General features: G+C 42.5%; 3 protein-coding genes across 4 annotated transcripts in view; 2 read left to right on the forward strand and 1 right to left on the reverse strand.

Annotated features, from left to right (window-relative positions):
• The first annotated feature begins 67 nt into the window (after positions 1 to 67).
• Positions 68 to 2,711, forward strand: osgepl1 (O-sialoglycoprotein endopeptidase-like 1). Its single transcript, XM_068572769.1, has 7 exons — positions 68 to 423; positions 515 to 902; positions 1,009 to 1,213; positions 1,453 to 1,601; positions 1,859 to 1,989; positions 2,085 to 2,156; positions 2,254 to 2,711. The coding sequence occupies exons 1-7, from the start codon at positions 218 to 220 to the stop codon at positions 2,336 to 2,338; spliced, it is 1,236 nt and encodes a 411-aa protein (XP_068428870.1). The 5' UTR covers positions 68 to 217; the 3' UTR covers positions 2,339 to 2,711.
• Positions 2,712 to 3,137: 426 nt separating this feature from the next.
• Positions 3,138 to 9,278, reverse strand: fkbp7 (FKBP prolyl isomerase 7). Its single transcript, XM_068573161.1, has 4 exons — positions 6,581 to 9,278; positions 6,195 to 6,346; positions 4,914 to 5,041; positions 3,138 to 3,951 (listed from the first exon to the last, which is right to left on the reverse strand). Exons 1-4 carry the CDS (start codon positions 6,919 to 6,921, stop codon positions 3,790 to 3,792), a joined length of 783 nt encoding a protein of 260 aa, XP_068429262.1. The 5' UTR covers positions 6,922 to 9,278; the 3' UTR covers positions 3,138 to 3,789.
• glsb (glutaminase b) overlaps positions 8,382 to 16,079 on the forward strand; it is a 31,626-nt gene continuing 23,928 nt past the window's right edge. For both annotated transcript variants that reach the window (XM_068573158.1, XM_068573159.1), the window contains exons 1-3: positions 8,382 to 8,785; positions 15,059 to 15,155; positions 15,410 to 15,531. In XM_068573158.1, the coding sequence (XP_068429259.1) occupies positions 8,478 to 8,785; positions 15,059 to 15,155; positions 15,410 to 15,531 (527 nt within the window). In that variant the 5' untranslated portion in view covers positions 8,382 to 8,477. The remainder of the gene's footprint in view (positions 8,786 to 15,058; positions 15,156 to 15,409; positions 15,532 to 16,079) is intronic.

Consider the following 16,079-nt stretch of genomic DNA (forward strand, 5'->3'; position numbering starts at 1 on the left):
GCCGTACACGGATTTATTTACATGTGACACAGTTCTGCGGCTTCACAGCGAGGTGTCAGTGCAGAAAGACTACAGAGGATACTTGTATTTTCTGCCCGGCACTCTACGGCCTTCGTCTGTTTTGTTGTTTGTTCTGAAAAGTGATGTGATACCGTACCATGTCCGTCTCCTTCAGTTATTAGGCTATTTAACCTCGCAGTGGGCGAGCACCAGGGTCATGACCATGTTCAATACAAAAGTAAAATGTCTGCACAGGCTGCTACAGCTTAAGCACACATGTTGGTGCCCGACGTCGCGTGCACCTTGCTCCAGACTGGTTTTGGGCATTGAGACGAGCTGTGACGACACTGGAGCTGCTGTGATGGACGAGACAGGCAAAATACTTGGGGAGTCTCTACATTCACAGAAAGAAGTTCATCTGAGGTGAGTGTCAGAGCTTGTATTCAGATCAACGAGATCTTTTGCTTTAGAGTTTTTTGCTTTGACTTGTCTCCTTCCCTCCTGAACTCTGCAGGACTGGCGGCATCATCCCCACAGTGGCACAGCAGCTCCACAGAGAAAACATAGAGCGTGTGGTCCAGGAGGCTTTGGAGAGGAGCGGCGTGGACCCGAGCCGGCTCTCGGCTGTGGCCACCACTGTGAAGCCGGGCTTGGCCTTGAGCCTGGGCGTCGGCCTCGAGTTCAGTCAGAAGTTTGTGAGACGGCACAACAAGTCCTTCATCCCCATCCACCACATGGAAGCCCACGCCCTGACCGTCAGGATGCTTCAACCTGTCGCCTTCCCCTTCCTGGTCCTGCTCGTCTCTGGGGGTCACTCGCTTCTCGCTGTGGCTCGAGGAGTCGACGACTTTTTGCTCTTGGGTCACGCTCTGGATGAAGCTCCAGGGGACATACTGGATAAAGTGAGGCCCTAACACTCAAATGTCGCTGTTTGTTAGTAGCCAATAGCCATGATGTCCAATTTGTGATTCCTAATCAAATGAATTACTGTCTTTTGTGGATTCACAGGTGGCAAGACGTTTGTCCCTCATAAAACACCCACAGTGCGCCACACTAAGTGGAGGACAAGCTATTGAGCTTCTAGCAAAGGACGGCGACAGGATGAGGTTCCCTTTCAAGACACCTATGGGACAAACGTACGACTGCTGCTTTTCGTTTGCTGGACTACGGAATCAAATCAGCATGACGATAATGAAGAACGAGGCAGAGGAAGGTATGTGGACACCCAAAGACCCTGAAAAGGACAAGCATGACCCATGTAACAGTAATCCCATTCATAGACGTTTTCTACAAAAGGCATGTAAAACTGGTAGTTTGGGGAGAAAAAAATTATAATTTGCAAACCAGAAACACAAGAAAGAAAGAAAAGACACTCTTAACATTATGTATTCAATAGTATGAAGTTCATATCTAAATATATTAGATGAGTAACTTTCCTCCTCCATCTTTTAGGTATAGAACAGGGCACAATGCTGTCATGTGTGAATGACATTGCAGCTTCTACGCAGCACACGGTCGCCTCTCATCTCGCAAAGCGAACACATCGCGCCATCTTGTTCTGTAAGGCAAACGGCCTGCTGCCATCCAACAGACCCACTTTGGTGAGTTTACTTCAGGTCATTTTTTATTTCATGTATGTATATAGATCAATGAATTACGTTAACCATTTTGAATATACAGTACATTCTAATTCAAGAAAACTAGAACACTTTCTTGTTTATTGTTGTTTCACATTATAACATTAACGTTCTATATAAACTTGATGACAAAAAAAATAGAATAACACCAGCCGCATCCTTTCCATAAGAGACCGCTGTGACTATAGATTGGAAGATTTCATGAACTCTTCTTTTGACAGGTGCTGTCTGGAGGAGTTTCAAGCAATCAGTATATCCGCAAGGCATTGACCATCATCACCGACACAACAGGGCTGAGCCTGCTCTGTCCTCCAGCCAAGTTCTGCACAGACAATGGCGTGATGATTGCATGGTGTGTGTGTGTGTGTGTGGATTTTCAGTGAATCCAATTGGATGATTTGCTTTTTGTCCGTCTGAGACAAACATACTTTTCTCTTCGTTCACCAGGAACGGCGTTGAACGCCTGAGAGAAGGGAAAGGGATACTTCCTCCAGATGTGGATGTCTCCTATGCGCCAAAGTAAGTCAACACTGACTAAAATATTTAATTTGCAGTTAGTGGAGAGCAATCCGAGTTACAGATTTTACCATCAGCTCACATAAATGTTGTATTCTAGGGCACGGCTGGGTGTTGACATGACGGCAGACGTGAAGGCAGCAGCGATCAGGTTGCCGTCAGTCAGGATGAAGATCCCCAGATGAGACTGTTGGCTTATTAGTAACTGTGATATTTAGTATATACTATGTGGATACGACAAAAGTGTTTTTGTATATCTCAGTTCATACATTTGGTTTTGAATACTCATCACAAAACTGCCTGAAAACTTTTTTGGGCTTTCTGTGACTGGATTTTTGAATACAGCCGTAGAGTTTAGCTTGTGAATGAGTGCATGCACTTATTTGATTATGAGCCACATAATGCTGTTTTTTGCTCCCTGAAAACAGAGTAGCCTATGTAAATTTAATTTGTCCAGTTTATTGCATCAAATTAGTGTTTTATAGTCTCTGTATTAATTAAGGAATATCTAATATTTTTGCAAAGTAGTGAGTATATAAAGCTGTTAATGATCTTGAATAAACCCCCATTCAATTATGTGAAACCACTCTACAGATGCATTCAAATCCCGTTGAGGCCTATACTTGTTTGTCGTTGGCGAAGCAGCACCCTCAAGTGGTTAGTTTACGTAAATACACCTATTCTTAAAGAACATTTACATTATGCATGCTTAGAGCATGTTGAAGCCATGTTGCCAAGTGCTAATGACAACTTTTGCTAACTATTAGCTGAGCTTGCTAACTTCAACATGAGCAAGGCAGAAGTAGTAGAGCACAACATACCAGGTGATCACACTCCTGTTCGATAAGATTTTGCATTAGTTGGTCTGATCATTTCCGGTCAGAAAAACACCTTTCACTAACTGAAGTCCTCGTCTAAAGTCCACGAATGGTTTCAACCACCGAGAAAAACAGGAATTACTTGAGACATACATTTTTCCACAAACACTAGTTTATTTCAGGTTACCAAAAACAACACAATTGTTTAATTGGATACAATGACACTCACAGTTTGGACCACATTAAGATGTACACAAAACTTGTAAACATGTCTGACGAGCCAACATTTTATCAAACTGGTCAAACGCAGCCACAAAGACTCGTTCATGTTGGACGTCCCACCTGGGTGAGAAAAGCACAAACTCAACTCTGGATCTTTCTCTCATCTCTGGTTAAACCATCCTCTCAAATCTGATCTGACACCTCACGGTTTCAAAGCCAAACATTCCACAACATTGTGGTTTCTTTGTGCTGTAATGTGTGTCGGGACACAAGACTTAAAATATATATACATTTCAAATGCAAAATTTAGTGGTATTTTTGTATTCAAAGTTAGTGGCTAATTTGTTGGAGACTAAAGAAAGAAACTCCACATTAGAGCGGCTGATTAGTCAGCATTTTACATCCCATGCAAGTGTTTGTTTTCATCATTCTAGTGGAGAACTGGTCAAAGTAATGTTTACTGCTACAGTAATTTTAGCGGGAAAAAACAACATCTGCATTGTGAAAACATCAGAGTATGGATTTTTTTTTTTCCCCCTTACCTATTTATGTTTTCTATCGCTCAAAATAATTGCCATGACGCACTATTTCCAACCCTACAGCTCATCGTGTTCGTATATGTTGTACTCCTTGGCACTGATCTGTCCGTTTCTGTCCTGGTCACTCTTGCGGAAAATATCCGCCATGATCTTCTCGTAGAACGGGTCGTCGCGTGGCTTCCCAGATTTTTCATACTCTATTTTCAAGTATGCTTTGACCTGAAAACAAAAAAGAACTTCATTGATCACATTTTGGACACAATGCTACGATATAATGAGCCACTCTTGTGCCTGACAAGCAGCATATCATACTGGTGATAATTAAGACCGTTAATGGTATGTGCTGTCAATCCAGATAACCTAATGACTGAGTTCTTTATATTTGGTTATACTTCTTAAATAATTAATGTATTTCTGGAGTTGTGCAAACATTTCCCCTTTAAAATTGACTTCCTCTGAGGTTTGTAGTACTAATACTGTTCTTTACACAACTGTAAATAATTACTGTGAGCACAGGCAGTAAATCAATTAAAAGGTAAAGTGATTTATTGCCTCTCAACTTTTGAGCACAATCAATGGAAGTTTATGACGCGAGATAATGAGATCAGAAACCAGCGTGGCCTTCAGGCTCACTGAGGCGAGGTTACGGCGGTTGGATTGCTTCATTCTGAAGAAGCAGTTTGGAAAGCCTGTGTTTAGCAGCCTGAAATCCAGGTTCACACATTTCTTTTTTCATGCAAATTTGATCAGTTTAAAAAAAATAAAAATACACACAACTCAATAGACTCTGACAATGTATGAACAGAGCTACACTTTTTTAGTGAAATCGGCGTATTGCCAAAAATGTTGAGTCCCATATTGATGCCGTGTCCCTCATACACTTCTGCCCCTATTATTAAAAAAAAAAAAAAAAAAAGTAGGAATTTCCTCGTTCAAACAGAAAGGAACAGCGTGGTACATGTTGTTCATTCACAGGCCTGGCTGTAACATCTGTCTTTATGCTTGGCTGCTTCTGCTCTCTGGTGACATTCGATTACAGTATCAATCTCACACACACACACCTACACAAACACTTAAAAGAGGCCTCGTAGCCAGGTTTTCGCCACGTTAATCCAAACAGTTATTCCCTTTCCTGTCTGAGCTACCTTTGTGACAATTACCAGCTTGTGAATAATAATTACCTCATCCTTTGTGAGACTTCTGTCTTTATCGAGGTCCATCTGTCCGAAAGCCTCCATGCTGCGAGGTCCCCTGGAAACAGAGTAGACCTCCACCTCAAAGACCACCGTAGCATTGGGCGGTACAGGATCTAGTCCATCAGGAGGGAACAACAGCACATCAAGACTCTAGAAGACCACGGGCAAGTGTAATGTAACCACGGACGCATCCTGATCATGTTCATCATGCCCTAACGCAGCAGGATGAGCTGATCAAGATAGCCCCTAACTACAGGATTAATAAATAGATTTGGCATCAAGAGCGTCTTAGTCATTACAGAAATAAAAGGCACATCAGGCATGTGGCATTAAACCAGCAAGAAAGGAAACATGTCAGGAGAACAACGTGCAATTAAAGCGGTTCATCTTCACTGGTGGTGCCATTGTTAACCCATTAAGAGGTTTACATGCATGTAACTTTAAAGCAAACGGATGCCAGGAACTACTAACTAACGCATGCTCTCAGCAAAGCCATTTAAAAACGATCCTCCATAGCAAAACTAGTGGGATCAGCCGATGAAACGTGAAAATGCAGAATCGAAGGCTGTGCCGACATCGCGGTCCGATCACAGCATTCAGTGCACTTAACAACATCGAAGAGGTTTGTACAATTAGCAGCTGTTAGTTTTGTGAAAGCGCGCCAATGCATGAAAGAAAGAGCAAGAAGAAGAAACCTTTGTGCATGCTGACAGTACATGCCGTGTGGGGGATGAGTAGCAAACACTGCAAGGATGTGATGCGGTTCCAACTAAAGTGCTGTGAAAGAACACAAGACAGCATGATGGCTCCTCCAGCAGAGACAACACAATCACTTTGCGTGGTAATGTAATGTTGATACTTCTTGAAGAAAGAACTCACATAATCAGTTTACTCATCACATAAAGTACTACCTGCACAGGTGTATAATGTATTTTGTGGCTCTGGAGGAGCAACATTGTGATGTAATCAGGGTCATATTCATGACATTACTGAGACTGAAGTGTGTTAAAATAAATCATATCAAGTTGCACTATGGGAAGTGTAGGCTCCAGTGTGTAGCGCCTGAACCATATGAGGGGCTAAACAACCCTTTAACGTAATGTTGTTTTGTGTAAATCTAGGTTTAGCTTTGTATATCGCTTGGTGACGTCTGGTATGGATGGATGGATGCTCTGGAAACACAATGAAACTTAAAGTAATACATGTACGGTTCAGCAATGGACAATCTAAGCCCTCTGCTGACCAGCGTGTTATGCATTTACTTGCCTTTGCCTTGTGCTCCAAAGGCCAGGCCGGGCGGAACAGTTATTTTTCGTTTCTCTCCAGGACACATGTCTTCCATCCCTTTATCGAGGCCCTTGATGACTTGTCCGACGCCCAGCACGAACCACTGAGGGTGCCCGGCTTTGTCTGATCGACTGAAACCAGAACAGTTGAAAAACAAACAGCATTTCAAATCAATCAGCATTCACATCCATATCAATATGTATCTGGTTAAAGACTGCACAATACAGTATGGAGGGGGACGAGGGGGGGGGGGGGGGGTGAGAGGGTCTCACTTTATAATCAAATGAAAAATGTCTTTCACGGCCTCATTTGGCTTGTAGAGATAATATTTAATAACTTACAGCTAACTTTTGTTGTCCACCCACCTGCAGTAGAACTGAGAACCATCTTTGGCGAGGAACCCATCGTAGTGGACGTTCAGCAGATCTCCTCTTTTGCTCTTCTGCGTGCACTGCTCGGGCTTGAACAAAACTTCTATCTGGACCTCGCTGTCCACCAGATCATCCGTGGACGCCAAAACACACCACAAACTGAGCTGTGAAGACACCAAGAGGCACAGCGTGCAGCCTACGAGCCTCCGCATCATGCCGCTGTCTGTATTCGTGGCAACTTCGGGGAGTGACGTGTATACACGCGCAGGACGTGGAGAGCTGCTGCTGTCAGAGGCTTTACTGTCCTGAACTAAGACTGTCAGGAATGTCTTCATCCTCGTCCGGTAAAGCCCACCTCCTTCACTATAATTGGCCCAAGCCCTCCTTTAGCTATCGCTCATTGGACTAAATAAGTGTACTGTGGCTTGCAGCCTGACAGACAAAACTGAGAGCAGCACAAACCCAACTTGCTCAATTTTATTCCAAACAGCTATCAACAGATGGCTGTTAGGAAAAGAATGAGGAGGTGGAAAATGTTAAAATATATTTAAAAAAATAACATTATACATGCATATAGCTGCAGTAAAACTGTAAAATACTCCTGCAGCAAGTCTGAGATCCATTGTCATCACATTTACATAGTATTTCATAAACTGTATTAAATATTCAAGATTGTGTTATTGTCATATTCACGGATAAGAGTTACTGTTAAGAGTTATTAAAAATCGTGTTTCGCTGGGTCCTAACACACAGAATTACTATAAAGTTAAGAGCAGCTTCGGGTAAAGTACAGGAGATAGAAAAGTACATGAAAAATGAAGCATGAGCCAGAGTAATTCAATCTTTACTGGCAACAGTCAACTACACTATGTAGTGTGACGAGTTGATCTCCAGTTTTGAGAAGAAAAAATATATATAAAAAATAAGTAAAAGTTGAACATTTGTTAGGTAGGCTATCGCAAAGAAATCAAAGTTTTTGTCAACTTCCATGACTTGCAACATTCTCTTTTAAATTGACAGACATGTGCAATTCATTGCACAATTCATACAGGATCAAAACCTAATTTGTGTTTCTCACCATTAAATACTGTACCATTTGTTTTTCCTTGTCTTTAAGGTCTCTGTAGCGGCTTTAGAGGTTTTAGTTGGTCTATTTGTGCATCTTTATAGTAATTTTATGTTGCTATTTCTTCACGTTGAGTCTCTTCCTGGCACCGTCTGTTAAGCAATCCGTTAATGGTTGCAGTTTTATCCATAGTCTGTGTTTTACCGTGCCGTCGGCACGCCCCTAGTTTGGACAGGAGAACGGGAACAAACGTACTGCTGTGACCCGGGGGCTGAAGCAACACGCATTTTAAAAAACACAAATGTTAAGAATATATTCTCATGGGTAACGTAACTGAAAAGTAAAACTATATAACATATTAGTCAGTCTGGTAGCTTTTAAAATAAGATTTTACTTCCAGGTTCAGAATTATTTCTAAAAAGGAGTGTGCAATTTATTTATTAAAAAGGTGAGCCTGTTTGTCGGCCGCCGTCCACAGCATTACATTCCTTTGCTGGTACTCCTGCCATGCGAGGAGGTTATATCATCCTACGGTGTAGGAAAAAAGAAAGAAAAAAAAGATAACAGGACTTGACAGACACGAAGACGCGCCAATGAGAAACTTAGAAGCGCCATAAATTATCTACGGACGTGCGCGTCATTTTGATTCCACCAATGGGAGCCGAGGGGGCGTGAACATGCGCTCCTATTTATTTTTGGAACGCCGGTGTTTCTGAGTCATCGCGCCTCAGTCAGTCAACGTAGTAGCAGCCGCAACGGCCGTTTAGTCGCTACCGGATACAATTGGAAACACGACTTTCCCCCAAATCGCCTGACAGGATTGAGATGTTACATTTTAGGTCTTCGACAGTGCTGAAGGAGTTGTTTGAAACCGCCCTCAAGCGTCCCTTGTCCTGCTCTAGACAGAAGACCTGGTTACCGACCCGCCACTGCCGCTTCGGCACCGCCTCCGTTGATGCCAGAGCCGCGTCCGCGCGACTCAAGGTCCTCTATGCCGCGACGCATCGCCCGGTGCTCCGCGCCGCTCCGCGCGTCGCCTCGTTCCGCTCATACTGCACGAAGACTGAGGGCGCCGTGGAGCTGGACGAGCAGCTGAAGAAAGACGTGGTCGGCGGCGAAGAACACGGTGACAAGTAGGTGTTGAAGCTCTTCTTCGCGGAACAGACCGGTCGGGCACCATACAGTGGTACGTTGCGGCTGGCGCGCGATGTTCGACGGGTAGTGACGCATTCAGTCGCGAGCGGATGTACGTTACGCTGTTCGCCAGCGGTTACAGACGCTGTTAAAACCGCGTTAAATAGCGCCCACTTACTAGCTTACTGTGCATCTTACACCGTGACATGCTACACAGATGTATTCCCGATAGCCCCCCTAAAAAAACAATTTAAAAAACACACACGATGTACAATAATATAGCTTAACTGCCATGGCTTCACAGCGGCAGCTAGCAAACCATGTGTGAGACTTGGATACTGGGTGCAGCCTCTGATGGCGTGGGGCCAATAAGCTGTATACATTACGACGCCAGCAACTAACTTGCAAAGTGAATTAGGAATTTATTTTGACCTTGACCGGCTCGTCTGTAACGTTGGCTCAGCTTCCCGGTGCCGTGGAGACGACACGCTGCTCGGTGCGGCAGCGAGATCCCCGCGACAAGGTCACGGATGATAACACAAACTCATAGCCGGAACACGAGATGGATCTTGATTGATGGAAGGGTTTTTTTCCTCTTCTTTTTAGTGGTTGTTTATAATAAGGATTGCTGCCTGGCTGGAGATCAGACCGTGTGAACTTGACTTATGGCTTCTGGTAATTTCTACTGTGACGTAGGAGCACTCTCCTGAGTGAAGTGACCTCGGTCACAGCTCCAGGGCCTGGTGGTACCTGCTTTCTGTCCCGTCGAGCAGCCCAACAAGAAAAGCCCCATTTTTAGTCTGTGTGGCTACAACTGCTTCATGCGACAGTAATGCATAGAGCACATTTTTAGTTAAAATGCATGCCAATTATTTGTGCATGGATCTCATCATCCCCTGACTGGTGTCTGAAGCAGCACCAGCACTTCAATATATGACTGTAGACATGAAACCAGAGCCACCTTGTTTTATAAGCCATTGCTTCATGTTCAAATTGTGCCATTTGTCCAAGTCCATGCAGTGGTTATGCTGTTTATCAGTAATTTAAATCTGCATTTGTAATTATAGAATAATGCGCCTGTACAAGGAGGAAGATAACCAGATTAAGCTCAAATTAGTTTGAAGGATCGTATAATGTCAATGTAATACAATATGTAAAAGTTTATATTCATGGATTTTTCTTTTTAATGTAGATTAAAAGTGCTTGTTGCTGCCCCCGCCTATAGCAGTACATTGGTTACTCCGATAATACTGTCAGTTTCTCTCGACTGGGGTGGGCCATCCACCACTTTAGATAATACAGACTACAAATAAGTACCTCATACAACGTTTCAAATCCCCCAATTTATCCCTTAGGAGTGAGCTGCAGTCTCCCATATTATCACACTACTGTAAAGCATGTTCGCAGTTTATAAAGCCTCGTCCTGATTTTAAAGTCAGTGGTCACAAGTGAACAAAGCTCTAGATTCAGATTCATAGCTGTACATTGTTCAATATGCCTTATGTTGTGCATGAAATCACTTTTTCAATTCATATTCCTGGAAGTCAGCTGGCTTCCTCCAACTACCTCTGGGTCAGTAGCTGTCCAGTCTCTAACAGCCCAACTAAAGGAACATGTCACACAATGTGTAATTCCACACAGCCAATTCTTGGTGTAACTTGACAAATCAGTGTTTGATTGTTGTATACCTCCTGAGAGCCTTAAAGGCTAAGTGTCCTTGGCTTCCCGCCATCCAACTAGATCAATTTCTGGGATCAGTTACAGCTTTAGGTGGTTGAGGTGAATAGGATTAAGATATTAAAAAGAGAACTGACAAATGACTGCAGTGAAACACATGACTGAATTGAAAAGTGAAAGAAACATTTAAGTGTTAACACACTTCACTAAGGGCGTGTGTAAACTTTAGTCACTGATATGATCCTGGATATCCCCACACTCAGGCCAGACAATGGAATATTCCCTTACAGCTAGCTTTTGTGATGCAAGATGGCTAGACCACTGACATGAGGTGAAGTGAACAATAAATGCACTGAAGGCTGTGTGTGAATACAATACAGGCCATCAATACTGCGCTTTAAATAGATTTTAAAAAAAGAAGAAAATCACAGCTCAAGCTTTACCTAGTATCCAGGAAACTCTCAAAGTGCTCTGCTCACACCAATGAGCAGCCATCCAGAGACAAATCGATTGAGCCATTTGCCTGTATAGAGGAAGGGAATATTTTTTGTTTTGTTTTTAAATGTACAAGTGAAGAGAAACACAACTTTTTTTAGGTTTTATTTCACACCTGACTTGTCCTGCAGTCAATAAAGCCAGTCTCCGCAAAGCAGTTTCCTTCGTTACACATCAAAAGTTACTTTCTCCTTCCCATTAAGCAAAAACTGTGGACATTTCCTTTTTTTCCTATTTAAAAAACCTCCGTAAAAAGGTTCCAATGACGCAGAGTAAATACTAAAAAGGTGGAGTTAAAACACTGCAGGCCACCAACTAGTCAGGAGGAATTGACACTAGCGTGACATCCTGCATGATTTTTTAAACAGCTAAACTAGTCAACAGTGACACTTTCTAGTCACTTAATTCAGCTTTAACAAATGTCACCGTGCAAAGAACCCCACCCAAATTAAGGGGCTACCATCCACAGTAACCTAACAAATAAATAAAAGTTTATCTATTTGAGGAAACAGTTTTAGTTCAAGCACGCACGGGCAAATAGAAATACTGGAGATGGACCCAAATGCAGGTAGACACAGTGACTATAATAACAAAATATCCCAAATAAAACTCACAAAGCAGGTAAGTCCAAAAATAAGTAACTTCAAATCCAACAGGCAAGTCAGCCATGGTCACCAACGCCATCATCAGAACAGCAGACGAACCAAAACAGAGAAACACAGGGTTCAAATACACAGGTGATTAGACACAGGTGGATTCAATCAGGGACGGGGCAAACAATTACAGTTGCGAGAGAACCTCCAAAGACAGGAAGTGATCTGAAATAAGATGAGATGTGAGTGACGTGTCATAACACAAGAAATACTGACATGACAAATAAAGTAAGTTAACTCGAGAACGGGAGCAGACGAATGCAACCACAGCACGGGACAAAGATTGGAAAATATCAAAGACAGGAAGTGAAACAAACACATTACACAAGAAGTAGGAACTTTAAAATACGACAGGGAAACAATCTAAACCAAGATCGTGACAAGTTTAGTCTGCTCGTGACAACCGAGAATATCAACCATCCACAAGATGAAGTGATCTGCATATGTGGCGCATGTTAATGCCGCCATCTGGCCCATCGTGTCGCAGTAAGCTGTCCGTCGGCATTCATGACAGATGAAGTTCAGTTGCAGCATGCCTTTATACATTTTACTTGCTGACTTGCTCTTGATCTCAATGAAAACTCCACCCAGGCTTCTTTTAACTGTTTGTGTTTGTGTTTTCCTTCAGATTCTGTGGAGCACTGCAAATGAAAGGCCACTAAAACTGCCCAGAAAATGAGTTACTAGAGTTAAAGAAACGACCTAAAAGGCAACTTGACGACGGATATGAACGCAGCCATATACTGTAGCGCTGATAATGTATATTAACACTGTGCCTGAGCAGAAATGAACACTGTGTATCAGCATGTTGCGTTAACGGCAGGAGTATAAGACCAGAGGCAGATCTGAACAAATTGTGGAATATTTTGAAGAGAAACTAGTAGACCACAGCCACGTTTCCATTTACCCATTTGTATGCACATTTCACAATCAGTATGGAAATGTAAAAGTTAGGTAAAACTTCCTCAATTCAGGTGCTGACTTGTTGAGTTTTTAGTTTGTTGTTTATCCTTCAACTTTGTTTACTGGTGGATTACAGTCATGCAAGGCATACAGCCTCAATTTATGATGAAACTACGCTGGAGCAGAGTTGATGGAAAACATCTGTTTTTGTTCTCAAGGAAGATTTTCAGTGTCTGCCTGCGATCATTATGCTCCTGACCACTTTTTTTTCTTTTCTTCCAGTATTTTGCTTTTATTAGACAAGACAGACTAGAAGAGAGGATTAAATGCAGCAAAGGGTCATGGGTCGCATTTGAACCCTGGTGGCTGAAGTAAGAACTCAACCTTGATATTTAAGGGAACCTGCTCTACCAGTTGAGCTACATAGGGGACCTGTTTTTATTATTTTTTTTAGAAGAAATGTACTGAGGCAAGTGTTCAAAATACTCCTTGTCACTTATTTACAGATGCAAAGCAAATGTTTCATGAGCCTTTGTACAAATACTTTCACATTTGCCCTTGTGGTTTCTGCAGTTGCTGCACTAATTGCACCTGCAAATAGTTGCACAGGTTGGACAAAATATGATTGAGCCCCCATTCATCCATCATTCTATCCTTAATTCAAGTTGCTCGTGAACACATTACTCTTAGGTGTATCACCCATTGCACAACAGTTTGCCATTTACCTTGTGATATAGTGCGGCGCACCTGTCGACTGCTGTAAGCCGTTGGAGTGACCGGTGTGCTGCTGCATAACACTCTCTTTAAATTAGGTATGCCTGACAGATGGCATTTTTGTCAATCTTTGGTGTGTTTGCACATGTTCAGGCGCAGTTACCTTGGCTGTACGTGGAGTGTTTACTCTGTGGAGAGCAGCGGATGTACCAGAAGTAGAAGAGCTGAAGGCAGAGAGGAGGTGGAGACTGACTCCGGGCGTATCGCATGTTGATGGGGGCTCATGTGACGTGGCCACTGCTTTTGTCCGCGTTGAATTTGAAGCATGTGTGCCGCGTAAAAGCTCCCATTTTTAATGGGGTACCTGTAGGGAGAAGTTTAGCCATTCATGGAAAAAGGTTGCCTTGAACGGCATTATGATTTCTTTAATGTAACGGGATGTTTGAGTGGGACTGATTTGATTGGACAAAACCATTTTAAATACTGCTCTTGAGGGGAGTTTTCCCCGCTGCAGACCATGATGCTGCTGTGTCACGACCAGCGTGTGAACGAGCCACAATGTTGGCTTTATTAATCCAAGAACCACTGAGGGCTAAAGACGAGAGAATTCCTGGAATTTAGCCGCTGCTCAAACACTGCTCCAGACACTGCCGCCCCAAAAACAGTGTAGCTCGTTATGCAGACTGTTCTGATGGTGAATTACGTTTGTTTTTCACTGTAAAGATCCTGTGACGCAACACGAAACATTTGCTCCATAACATAATGTAAGGTCACTCAAATTCCAGTGTGTTCGTGATGATCATCGGGATAATATTGTGCATCGTTGTTATTATGGCCAAGAGAATAGTGACGTTAGATTTTTGCTTCTTTCCATGTCAAACAAGTACCAAATGACCCTTGAGGTATTTGTTGTCAACTATTGTCGAGATTGAAAGAACTTCACAAACAATTTAGCGTTATTTCTATCCTTTTTTAAAATTATTCTTGCTTTTTTAATTTTAAAGCTGTTAGAGCTTTAAAATTAAACAACACAGTGTTGTGAGCGAAGAGACCATGTTGTGATCATATCATGAACAAATACTGTAAACAGAGGTTTATATTAGTGATACTTGCACTGATTGTGTGTCTATTAAACAGGTGCTTTTGTTAAGCAGAGCTTAATGTGTGTGATATTTTGCAGGTGGACATGCTCCCTACCACAACGGATCCCTCAGTAAAAGTATTAATGTAAACCTGTGAAGTAGGCTGTATTTTCTTTGGCTTTTTGTTTACAAGCCACATTGTCCAGTTGTATCACAGAGGAATATAGAACTCAGTTTGTGACTGTGTATTTCCAATAATCAATCTGGCATTACTCTTATCGGGATCAGGCCCACTTGCTAATTTAGCCCTTTTTTTATTGTTACCCGTCAGGGAGCACCGCCAACAGAAAACATTCAGTAATGTTGTCCTGCACAATGAAGGCTTTGGGCGCTTCCACAAACAGACACACACGCCTCTGTCTAACGCTTCCACTTGGATAACATTTTTCCACTATAGCCGCTTGAATCCCTCACTAATTTGATAAGACTGTATCAACAGCTGCAGATAAGCTCTGTGTTTACACTGGCGAGCCAGGTGAGAAACGGCGTTATTGTGGCTTATGCTGAGGCCGCCTCGTTGCATGCGGACCGGGCCTTCACTGCAGTGCCACCGTATTTACCTCAATTTACACAATAACAAGTGCTTTGCTGCGTACGCCATGTATTTCACTCCACGTCGTTTAACGCTAACATTAATTGAAAGTGCTCCGTCTTACACGTGTGTGTTTGTGTCTTTCCACCAACATAGGAGAAAACATGCGAACGTTCTCCCCAGTTTGGAGGACTTGCTCTTCCACACAGTCGCAGAAGGGCAAGAGACGATTCCTGCCCACAAATTTCTCACAGTAAGTTATTAAAATTCAGTTTAGCGTGAGGGTTAGTGTTAACGTCAGAGCGTTGATAAGTGCAATAACATCAAATTGTCTCCTCTCTTCTAATTGTTTCTTTTCTATGAGCCCTGTTCAGACCTGCTATTGACATGAGTCTGGAGTGATATAGATAGATATATAGCTGTTACCCAAGATGCATGTTATTGCAATGTCTAATTGTTGGCAATTGTTTCTATTCAGAGGTGTTTCTAAATACTCTTTATTTCTAGGCGCTTAAAGCCACCGGGCTTCGCACTGGAGATCCCAGACTGAAGGAATGCATGGACACCCTCAAAGAAACTCTGAGGAACACATCAGACGGCGTTACGCTGGACAGGCACCTGTTCAAGAAGTAAGGCGTGCCGTGTCTCGTCTCGTCTGGACGCCATTGTAGCCCCTTTTGTTTTACAGTGTTTCCAAGAACCGTTGATTCTCTTCACCCTCAAAAAGCATTTTATGCATTTTTGATGATCATCAAATTTAACAAATCAGCAAATTCATTGCAAAATGCATTTCCTTAATAAGCATTTTGACAGCAATTCTGAGATGCACTCCCATTACAATATATATTCTATGCATGAGATCCTTTTCCTGAGCGCAGTAAGAATAATATAGATGTGACATAAGGTTAAATACACCACTACTGTATGATTATAAAGTCCCCAAAGATGTTTGTTTTCCATCAGCTACTTGGTCAAAGGAAACTGCATCTTCAAAATAATAGTAGAAGTCAATAGAGTTCTGTCTAACGGATGTTAAGCTATACATTACTTTCACTTCTTCTAGTGCGTGTTGTGTTCCCAAACTGAAACAATCACAACACATTAACGCTTCAGGAGAGCTTTGTCCTCAGACTCATTGTTCCACAGAGACGCATTCCACTTTTCTCAATTTCCTTTG

This window comes from Clinocottus analis, unplaced genomic scaffold (genome assembly GCF_023055335.1).
Source record: "Clinocottus analis isolate CAN_PGR_092001 unplaced genomic scaffold, fCliAna1.0.p SCAF_12, whole genome shotgun sequence".
Taxonomy (NCBI): Eukaryota; Metazoa; Chordata; class Actinopteri; order Perciformes; family Cottidae; genus Clinocottus; species Clinocottus analis.